Consider the following 11936-nt stretch of genomic DNA (forward strand, 5'->3'; position numbering starts at 1 on the left):
ATATAAAATCACATCAAATCATTCATGAAATCTGATTTATGAAAGAAAGTCCACTCACAGATGGTCCGAGCTACTTCGACCCTTCGAATGTCTCTTTTGCAATCCTGTCGGGCTCCTGGTGCCTGATTACCCATAAAGATTAAATTAATAGACTGCTGAATAAAAAGAATTTCAACTAAACCCCCTGCCCCCGGCTCCTAGAAATACATGCATCTCCTTCCAAGTTACTCTTATGCCCACGTTAGCCCTTTCAGACACTTGGACCAGTTTTGGGAAGGTCCGACGCTCAACTAAGTGATAAACTGCCTGATCGGCCGACCCGGGACCCCGTGGGTCCACGACCTCCGATGGCCAATCTGGGCTTCCCTGAAGGTTCCTTACAGAGAGGGAACCATGTTCTGCGAATTTGGCTTGAAATGGACGGTCGGATTAGCTAAAATTGCGTTATCGCTTAAAATCCAACCCCTAGCCCCAGGGTTCGCGATTCCGGAGTATCCGGGGCTCCGATTCGCAATCCGTCGAATCCTACACGATCCTGACATCGTGTAGACCGACATATCCAAAATTCAGCGCGATCCAACGATTACACGACACTGCACCCACGGATCGCGCGATATGGAAAATTCGTTCTGGGCTCAAACGGACTCCGAATCGAGATCCGCGAAATCCCACACGCTCGTGACGACACGAGGGTCACAAAACTGCACAGAATTACATCACTACCCTCGCCCACGCGCTCCAGCACGCGCGGGCAGCTTTGGTTGTCCAAAGCGATTTCGGGTGGCCGAAAAATCTCGGAACCAAGACTCCAAACTCCTACCCTAGGTAAAACACCCCATTTGGAGTCACTTTTGTTCTTGGACAACCCCCAAAAAGTGACCCGAAATAGTAGTTTCGAGCGGCCGAAATTCTGGCCAGATTTCAAGTCGAAAATCGAACCCCTTAGAGCTAAAATCGATCGAAACCCATATACCCATCAGCTAGAACACGAAAAATAGCTGAGAAACCATACCTTACTCGATTGATTTGGTGGTCGGAAGTGAGAGAACGAGCTCCCAAAAATTTTCAGAAAAACTGTTGGAACCACCCTGTTTCGTGGCAGTTTCCGGCTACTACAGTAGCGGATGGAGGCTGAGGAGGGGCAGGGCTGATAGAGGGAAGTGAGGTGGTTCGTTTGGGACCGGTATTGCCTGAAACGGTGGCCTGAGTTGGGAGAAATCGCTGTCTGAAGTTGGCTGGTCGAGATGGTTCGAGAGAGAAGAAAGCTGGGTTTATAAAACTGAACTTCAAAATATTTACGGTTCTGCCACTGAGACTCTTTTGACCATAACTCCTTCGTTACAACTCCGATTCGAGTCTACTCCATGTCTACGGACTCGTTTCAGCGTGCTCTACGCAACGGCGTAATCGGAATTACCAAATTCTTTTCCGATCAAAAAGTCAACTTTTTCCTATTAAATAATGCGAGGGTAAAATTGTCTTTTTACTAAAAGATATTTTCCTTACTTTTTTAGATATTTTCTTTCTTTTTAGATATTTTATTTTGGGTTATTACAAAAAATATACAAGAATCTTTATTAATTAATTAAAGTATAAATAGATTAAAAATTATGATAACATACTTTCAAAGTTGAAGGACAATGACAAGTGTACCTTTGAAATCAAATTGAATTTGGGAAAGGAGGGGGTGACTTTTTTTCTTTGCTACTTACTGCCTACCGCCGACGCCAGATAGGTGGGGTAGGGAAGCCGCCGTCGGATCGTGTGAAGGTTGGTTGAATAGGATTAGAGGTTTGGGGATTTAGGGTTGGTTTGCTAGCTTTTTTTTAGGGGATTTAGGTTAGTTCATGTGGGGAAGGGGAGGGGAGATATCGAGGAGGGAAGGGAAAGTTGGCTGCGTCTTTTAAAAAATTTAAAAAAAAAACATGAGCCAAAATGACATCGTTTTGGACGACAGACTAAAAAAAAATACACCACTTCAGTATGACGACAAAAAAAAAAAAAAAAAAAAGGAAGCGCGCTGCGAGTTCTTTGGGGATTTTCATCGAACACTTTGCAAGGGTCAATTGTTCCTTCAACGACAGATTCCAGAGGTTGCAGGGGTCATTTGACCACCCTTGCTCTTCTGTAGATCCATCACCGCCACCGAGTAAACAAGCATCGTCAACAATATCTCTAGAACCCAGATTGAGTGAGAGAACTCGTGTTGGATCATGAAGAATGTGCGGAGCATGTGGGAGAATCTAAAGAAGTAGTACATGTACGACTAGAAGAAGACTCGACCCAACTTGAATATATTGGTTACTACAACACCTTCCTTAGTCTCTCTCTTCCCCTCTCTCTATTTGATAGTCATGAACCCCAACTCATCATCCACCCTATGTATCTCTCTTCCCCCTTTCTATATTTGTGGGATTTGACGCTTTCTACGATTGAAGCTCACAATTGCGATTGAGACCTTGGGTTTCACTGGGTCTCTAAAATTATGAAATTAGTCAGATGGGTGTCGTGGTAAGGTGAGGTGGTGATGGTTGGGAGGCATAGGGTGGTGGGGTGATGGGGCGGTAGGGTTCGTTGGGATGGGGGGGAGGCAAAGAGATGGTTTTATTTTTATTTATTTTAAATTTAAGTTTTTTAAATTAATGTATTTATTTAATAATATATGTGGACCATATGGCACCATATGAGTGGGTCTACGTGGCATATTTATTGCCATGTTAGCAATTAATAGATTTGTTAACTGAAAGACTAACAGTAGGTATGAAAGTGGTAAAAAAACCGACTTTGTGTACGTAACTAAGATGAAAAAAACTTGCTGCATTGAACTCTAAAAGTCGGTAAACTTGATTGTAGTAAACTAAAAATTACCCTTATTTTTATTATTTATTTTTGGCTCTTTATCACAAATGGTCCCTTAGGTTTACGAAAATGGTCCTTGAGTTTTTTTATGACATTAATAGTTCTTAACGTTAAGGCTTTTTATCACAAATGATCCCTGCCATTAGAAATTCTGTTAAGTGTGACGTAGAAGATAAGTAAACCCACATGTCCAATCACATTGCGACATGTATATTAAATAAATAAATATATTTTTTAATGAACATACATTTTTTTCTGCAACTTCTCATCCCCTTCCCTCTACTTTGTCTCTCTCCCCCTCTGCGCTCTCTCCACCCAGGGCCCCCGATTTTTGAGGGCCTTTGATAAAAAAAATTTCTTTATATTATATATATATATATATATATATTAATATTACAGGAATTGTATATATACTTTAGCGTGCTACATCTTGGCACAAAAGTGCATGTGGCAGAGTTGGCTTTCTAGCGCATCTCCCTTAATAGGAGACCCAAACCTTAAAAATAAGGAAACATCAAACTAAGCTAACCAGCAACAGTATTATATATCAATCTCTTTTGTTCAAGTATCAAAGTACTTTCTTCCACTAAAAAAACCAACAACAAAAAAACTTCATGGCTCCTTCTTTCTCTTAAATTCTGATTTTTTAGTAAGTAATTATCATCATTCATCAATCTCTTTGGTTCTTTTTTCAATCCTTGGACAATTTTTGTTATTATTTCAATTTTAGGAATTTCAACACCAAAAAACGAAAACCCTAATTCCTAAATTCATAAAAACCACTCAAAATCATATAGTCATATTCAATCAAATCTCAATTCAAATCCATGAATGTTTCAATCTATATATTACATAACTTATTTTATTAAATTATTATCATGTTGATGATTGGTTATATAAGGAAATTTAGTTTTTAGAAATATTTATCTATTTCTTGTTGGGGTTATCTTCCAGGTTATAGGGTTTTGGAATTTTTCTTTGTAATCTAAACATGCCACCTACTAGAAAATACGTTTCTGGATATACAAAACGACTTAAAAAAAAAAGAAAAATCGAGGAATTGACTCAATCTCAAAGAGGAGCTCTAGATAGATTCATTGTTAAAGAATCACATGCTACAATTGATGAAAATACTTCCACTAAACAACAACAAGATGATGTTGAGGAATGATGAGAATGATGACAATGAAAATACTTACAATGTATGGGTAATGTTGAGCATAATGAGAATGATGACAATGAAAATGTTGATATCGATGAAAATATTTTTATCACATTAAGGTATAACAAATTTTTTTATATAGTATTTTCTTATTAGATTATGTGAGACCCAAATTTAATTTTCGCACAGATCCCTTAAAATATCAGAGACGGCCCTGTCTCCACCCTATGCCCCCCTCTCTTTCCCTCTACCGCAATCAATAAAATAGTCGATATCTTTTTAAGCTGTGACCTATAAGCATTATTTAGTTGAATAGGCGTGGAAGAAGTCATCAAGGAGTATGAGATTTTGATAGTAAACTTGTTGTCTACAAAAAAAATTTCTTAGTAAAAAACTGTTTATTGTCTGTTAATCATTTGGCCAGTGAAAAAAAGGATTTTATGAAGATTCTTTTGCACTGAATGGCCTAGTTATTTGGATCAAACAAACTTTTGATATAATTTTTCCATAAAAAAGAGAAAGCTAATTAACCTTTGTACTGTATGTTTAAGGGAGAGGGAGAGCAGAGGGAGGAGAGAGGGAAAGCAGAGGGAGGAGAGAGAACAAAGGGAGAGGGAAGAGGGAAAGAGAGAGAGGCTAGAGGGAGCAGAGCGAAGGGATGGGAAGTTGCCAAAAAACATGGATTTTTATTATAAAAAATATTTATTTATTTAATCCATATGTCACGATGTGATTGGACATATGAACTCTAATTATCTTCAACGTTACACTTAACAGAATTTGTAACGGCATGGACTATTTGTGATTAAAAGAAATCCTAATATTAAGGACTATTAATGCCATAAAAAAATAACTTAAGAACCATTTGTGACAATTTTGTAAACCTAGAGGACCATTTGTGATAAAAATCCTTTATTTTTTGGTCGGAAAACAGGTACAAGGAGGAAGTAGAAAACTACACGATTCATAACTTAATTGCTGTGCAAGCTGTTCTACAAAGACTTGTTCTTGGCTGGCGCAGGAGAAAGACTTCCGTCAAACTACCTGCTTGTCACAACCTGAGGAGGACTAGCTGGCCAATCACAGTTTACAATTTTGTTGAATTCCATTGACCCTTCAATTGATTTCTGCTTATTTAGCTCTGGTGCTTCTGGTGGTCTGTAATTAGGACCAGAACTGATCATATTTGGAGCCTTTGATTGAGAAGAAGATGGAGTTGGCATTGGGAAGAGAGAGAAAAAAAGTGGTGGTCATAGGAGGGGGTGTTGCTGGCTCTCTTCTTGCCAAATCACTCCAATTCCTTGCTGATTTCACTCTCATTGATGAGTATGCATCTCTCTCCCTCTCTCTCACACTCATAGCTGAATGCCCTTTTGTTGAATAATTGAAGTTGATTTTTTTTTTTCAGTTTGTTTAGCAGATGTTGCAATCTGAGGCTTAAGTTGTTCTTTCTTCTTTTGTTTGCATATTTGACCATTTAAACTACAGAAACCAAAATGCTCTTTATGGGTTTATACTTTTTTTTCGTCTATTTCGATTTAATTCAAAGATCTGGTATATTATAGATTGCTGATGAAATCTAATTACAGCCTCTGCATCTGGTAGGTTGGGAAAGAACAACTTTAGGGTTCCCTCATATAGAAGTTATTCTAGTCTCATAGTGATCATGTTGTTTAGTTTAAGCAAAAGGTTCGAAACATGGAATATGTCCTCACCCATGTAATTTGCATGCATATATCGTTTCTTTGGTCCTTGGATCTCCTGAGTTACTGGACTAGGAGAATTGAAATTAATTGCTGTGGTATATTTGACTTGTGGACAGCAATACTATTTGTATTTGTGCTTGTGCTTGTAAGTAAAAGTGATTTGTAGCTGTGTGAGAATTGAAACCTAACAATATAGACTCAGCCACATTGCAGTCAATCTGGTTTTCAGTTTTTGAAGGAGTGCAAAGTGTGGAGTACCTTGCACAGATCCTTCTGTGTGCATTGTTTTTTAATAACCATTTCCAGTAGAACCCAAAAGAACACAATTGAAGATATTGATTTGGTAAGGGTATTAAAAGTTGATTGTAGGCTCTGCATTTGGTTGTGGTCAATTTGGTTAATCTATACTTGTCTATCTTCCCTGGTACATATGAAGGAATTGAGAGGGAATGTAATAAAGTTCAATAATTTAGGGTGAGGGTAGGGTGTAACTCTAAGCAATCTCTATGATGTTCTGTGAATGTGTGTGTGCACCGGTGCATGCGCATGTGTCCGGCGCGTGCTTGTACGGAAGGTTAAGTTCACTGGATAATGCACATGCTAGTTTCTAAATTTATTTCTATTGACTGGGAATCAGCTCACTTCTATTCAGAACTCTTTTGCTTTGGTAGTTTTGACGTTCTGATTTAGTTATCATTTGTAAGAATCAATTAGAAAGCTGTTCACTTAAAGCGTATGCATCATCCACTTAATCCAGTTAAGCCCTTGTCTTGAATGATCTAGACATGAATGATTTCTTAATTCATTTCTTTAAGTTAACCCATGCTCATAGGATAACCTAGAACCATCCCTTCTCCCTTCTCCAAGCTCGATAGTGAGAGCATAAAAGAAGTTTCTCACTTGTGACATTTAAATGGTATGTACTGTCTTTTGGACATAGGAATTGCTAGAAACATGAACATTATCAGGAAATTTACTTTGATGGGCATATAACTCATCCTAGCTGGCTAGGTGTGTTGCAGCTAAAAAAAGTTAGAAATCATGCATGCACAAAAACCATAGAAACATAGTGGAATTCCACTTTTCTAACCAAAAACCATTCTCTCTCTCTCTCTCTCTCTCTCTCTCTCTCTCTCTCTCTCTCTCTCTCTCTCTCTCTGTGTTTTACCCCTGTAAGTTCATTCTTGACCACAAGAGAAGCATTGTTAGTAATTCTGAACTGCTGATGGTTGTAGTTGTCAAAAATGACATATTTTAGAACTTTACTTCTCTAGAACTTTTTCATCTATGCTTCTAAGTGAAAACAAATTTGAAATCAGGAAGGAATATTTTGAGATTCCATGGGCAAGCTTGAGAGCCATGGTGGAGCCATCATTTGCGGAGAGATCTGTGATCAACCATAGAGATTACCTCACCAATGGCCAAATTATTGCATCCAGAGCAATCAATGTCTCAGATACTGAAGTACTGACTGCAACGGGACGTCTCATTCCCTATGACTATCTTGTCATTGCCACTGGTCACGCAGATCGTGTTCCCAAAACTAAGACTGAGAGACTTAGTGAATTCCAAGAAGGTAAAGGAACTAAAGTGTAATCCAAACATTTCTTTCCCTTTTGTGAACTGCCAAACAGAGTGCTGAGAAGGCAGATTGCATATATTTCAAAGGAGGGGGACGATATCTCAGATGGCCTAGCATTCCAATTAATATTTGACACAGAACTTTCACCCATAAAATTCATGTACCACCATTAAAAGATGAATTTTCTAATTAAAAGAATCATAATTCACAGTTAATTGAATCTAGAATATTTGCTTTTATTAACTGATTTCTTAAGAACTTGTAATAATAACATTTAATGTTTTGTATATCCTTATCCTGTTCTTTTGTTAATTGTGCTTGACGTAACATTAATCTCTCCATTCGCAGAGAATCAAAAGATACGATCAGCTAATTCAATTCTAATTGTTGGAGGAGGCCCAACTGGTGTAGAACTTGCTGGAGAAATTGCTGTTGATTACCCAGATAAGAAAGTTACTCTGGTGCACACTGGATCAAGGTTGCTGGAATTCATTGGACCAAAAGCTGCAAGCAAGACTCTGAATTGGTTGAAATCAAGGAGAGTTGAGGTGATATTGGAGCAGTCAGTCAGTTTAAATAATATCTCAGATGGAAGCAAAACATATCAAACTTCAGAGGGGGGAACGTTTGAAGCAGATTGTCATTTTCTGTGCACAGGGAAACGTCTGGGTTCAGCATGGCTCAAAGAAACAGTGTTAGAGAATAGCATGGATGTTAATGGAAGGTTGATGGTTGATGAGAATCTGAGAGTCAAAGGTCGAAAGAACATCTTTGCAATTGGGGACATTACTAATATTCCTGTGAGTGCTAGCTGCAACCTTGTTATATGAGATTCTTTAGTTGCTAGGATAGTTTGTTTCAATAAATCTAGCATAAAAGTAACAAATCATTTTTTATTAAGGGAAGTTGGGAAGTCGGGCTTTTACTTTTGAAACACTGGAGTATACTTTATGCTATGAGTCATTATTATCTCATTCTAACCTGAGTTTAGATTTATTAACATAGTGATGATAACTTGTCTTTTCTTGATTAAAATAGTTTATATAATCGAGTTCATAAAGTGCGTATTAAGATTTGTGTTTTGAAATAACCTGTGGATCACGAGTTCCAAAAAGCGGTCTCTGCCTCATGCTGTTCTGATTGTTTTAGGTGAACATCATGTGTTGCAGGCTTCATGCCATTCCCTTCAAGTAGTCTATTTTCCATATTCAATCTGCATAATTTGAGCAGCAAGTGCCCCTTCAATGGGCGAAAAAGGAAGAAAAGAAAGAGCTAGATAATATTCAATCTCTGTGATCAATCTGCTCAATGATGCCTTATGCTTATAGTTAGATCGCTTGTATTCTGATATATCTCTTGCGCCCAAAAAAAGGGGGAAAAAGAAAAAGGAAAAAGAAATAGTATGTTTGATTGTATGGATTTTAATTTGAGAAGTATTATATTGGTCTGTGGAATGGCTATGCTTCGGAAGCAAATCTAATGCATTTGCTGTGTGCAAACATCACAGGAAATCAAACAAGGGTATTTGGCACAAAAACAGGCTTTGGTGGCTGCAAAGAACTTAAAGCTATTGCTAGCAGGTGGAAAAGAAAATAAACTGGCTACTTATGAACCTCACTCAGTAATGGCACTTGTTTCACTTGGGAGGAAACATGGGGTTGCGCAGTTCCCATTGACAACCATTAGTGGACGCATTCCAGGACTGATCAAATCTAAAGATCTTTTTGTGGGAAAGACAAGGAAGCAGCTGGGCCTAGAACCTCACCCCGTACATGATTAATTTGGTGTGTATATGGATTCTTCTTTTACAGGATACATATATGCATATGTGTATTGCATGTGTGACTTGCGCGCCTCCGTGCATGCGTGTGTGGAAGGGCAGCTTGTTGATTTCACCATACAATCAACACAGTTGGCGGCATCCATAACATCATATGCAAATGTATCTGTATATACAGATAGATCTTGGTAAGAATAAATCAATGAGCTAAACAAACAGTAAATTTTGAACCGTCTTATCCGGGATTACAGCACTTGTATGTGACTGTCTAAATCTTGGCTGTACAAAGGGATCCATCGGTTCAGAACTAGCTACTCATTTTAGTTCTTTGCTTTTAACTACTTGCCGAAGTCTAAATATGTGGATTTTGTGTTTATATTTATATTCTTTGGTTTTGGTTTGGTACATGTATATTTGTATGACGTGTGTTCCTTTATTCAATTTTGATTGTTTGTTTCACTTGAGAGATTGTCCTTCTTCTTTTTTTTCAATAACAATTAAATCTTTAACATTTCATATTTTTTCTGATATGAACTAGTCATTTTGTCATTTGTTATGCCATCTGAGCGAGGGAAAATTTGAATACAGGACCAACTCATTAAAGTAGCTTTGTTATTGAAAAACCATCCACAATGTCCTTGGATCCTTTCCAATTGATCAAGTGTAGAGTACGATCTGCATTGGTAGTAGCAAAGCAATATTTTGTAATACTTCATCAATTGAAGAGCCCTAGGACAAATGTTGTATAATCTGACTAGCCTACGCAAGGTCTTAGAGGCACAATGCAAACCAAACAGTGATTTTGTGGCCACTTTTGAAAGGATTTCAAGGATGATATCGATTGGGAGGTCTATCAACTGCTTTGTGCTCTTGCTGCACTGCCCCAACTTCATTGAGGCATTTGATCAAACATTTGTAAGGCTACATACATTCATATGTAATCTAACAACTTACATACATTCTCAAATTTCTTCATATTGTTTGAACAAAATTATTTAATAGTCTAACATGTCAACTAAAATTCCCCGAGCAATGCGGCCAGATAAAAAAGATTGACGCATACCAAAATAAACCAATAATACAATTCAAGGGTATACCTATTACAAGTATAGTTTTTGTTTTTTTTTCTTCTAGGATCAAAATTACTAGTATAGTTAGTTATTCCGACTGAATCCCTCGAGAGGGTTTCCAATAAAATTGGATGTCTAGACGTTTCGAATCTTTACATACATGGATGAAGATAAAATAACTCAACCAACTAAACTATACCACGTTGGCCTAAATCAATAAACTTTAATCATGCATATAATATATATTAAGCTAGATGAAGAAACTTCATTCTCAAAGTATCTTTGACCACCTAGTTCACTTGCAGGCCAGCTGGTACTCAGATACTGGGTTGTGCTACTTAACCACTAATTATTCTCTCCCGCTGTCCCTCGCAGCAAATTTCCCTTTATGTTGTACTTGTCTTTTCAATCCTTTTACCATCTCTCTTTTTCCAGCAAGGAGAAGCATATAAATATTTGCATCTTAAACTTGTTAATTACGTATGCTTGGGATAAGGTTTTGGCATCTAGGTCTAGCAGGCAATGATTTAATGGCAGGCGTAGATTTTTACCTGGAGAGTGATTAAAAATGTATTTTTATATTATCTTCATTTCTTGATGGCATGTAAGTAATTCTGTCCAATCCCACACCACACCTATAAATATAAAGGAGACTTTGGAAAAAACCAAAGGAGAGAGAAAATTTTTAAAAGAAGCCAAAATGGACAAAATTGCCCTTATTTATTTTTTGATTTCCTAAAGAATCTATTACATTTGTATGTCTTTGGTTTGAAAGTTGGGAGGTTTTTCTGTCTTTTTTGAAAAAGCTTTGGTTTTTTCCAAAAGTGAAAGTATTTTTATGGGCAAAACCTAAATTTACTTAAATAGTAATTAAAAGTCGAGGCAAGGCGCAACCAGATACAAGATATGGATCCCACCCTAGTGGAGTAGGGAGGGAGAGAGAAGAGAAGGTGATATATGGACAAGAGTCATAAAGCCAGCTGCCAAATCTAGTGCCTGATGTCTTCAATCACTCAGTCAATCTCTCTATCACTCAGTAGCAGTAAATAAAAACAGTGTTTAATTATACTTACTGCACTGCAACCGCATCTTCTGCCTTAATTTCCTTGATTCCATCATGCAGAATCGTTGCCCCTCCCAGATAATATCATCGACTGCATAAAAAAAAAATAAAAATCCACTAACCCATAATTATACACCATCATGAGCAACCATTGCATGTAGCTATAGGCAAGTACCCTAGCTATAGCTATATATTCATACAATATATATATGCACAGTAAGTACACATCATAAGCATAACAGAAAGCATATATATGATCGTACGTTGGTATTTGACATGGTTGGCATAAATATATCAACCATCCATGGATGACATCATTTTACTCATTAGGGTTTGGTTCATACATATGATACGTACCATGTCTTCTACTTCCAGATGGTGCATGCAGGGAATTAAGGTCGGCTTGTTGTGGCACATTAATCAATGAGTTGCAGAGTGACGTGGGGGTTTGATGGATACTTGATCAAGACGGCGCTGAGCTGAGGGTCTTGTGTGTCATAAATTCATAATGGCTAAGCTACTTAATCATCTACTTTTAGAGAAATGGCTGCATGAGCAATTATCATTTGTGAAGATACCCAGATTTCACAGCTCTATAAATTGGGACTGGCCTTCCCCAACATCTTCACACTTTACACTTTCCTCTCTTCTCTAGTATCTCCTGCTATTTAAGTTGTTGTAGATTTGTTCTACAAGTGCTAGGATATCCCAAAA

General features: G+C 37.6%; 1 protein-coding gene across 1 annotated transcript; it reads left to right on the forward strand.

The window, feature by feature from the left end:
• Positions 1-4916: 4916 nt before the first annotated feature.
• Positions 4917-9557, forward strand: LOC117631607 (apoptosis-inducing factor homolog B). Its single transcript, XM_034364858.1, has 4 exons — positions 4917-5347; positions 7047-7303; positions 7658-8109; positions 8817-9557. The coding sequence occupies exons 1-4, from the start codon at positions 5232-5234 to the stop codon at positions 9087-9089; spliced, it is 1098 nt and encodes a 365-aa protein (XP_034220749.1). The 5' UTR covers positions 4917-5231; the 3' UTR covers positions 9090-9557.
• The last annotated feature ends 2379 nt before the right edge of the window (positions 9558-11936 follow it).

Source organism: Prunus dulcis, chromosome 6, assembly GCF_902201215.1.
Source record: "Prunus dulcis chromosome 6, ALMONDv2, whole genome shotgun sequence".
NCBI lineage: Eukaryota > Viridiplantae > Streptophyta > Magnoliopsida > Rosales > Rosaceae > Prunus > Prunus dulcis.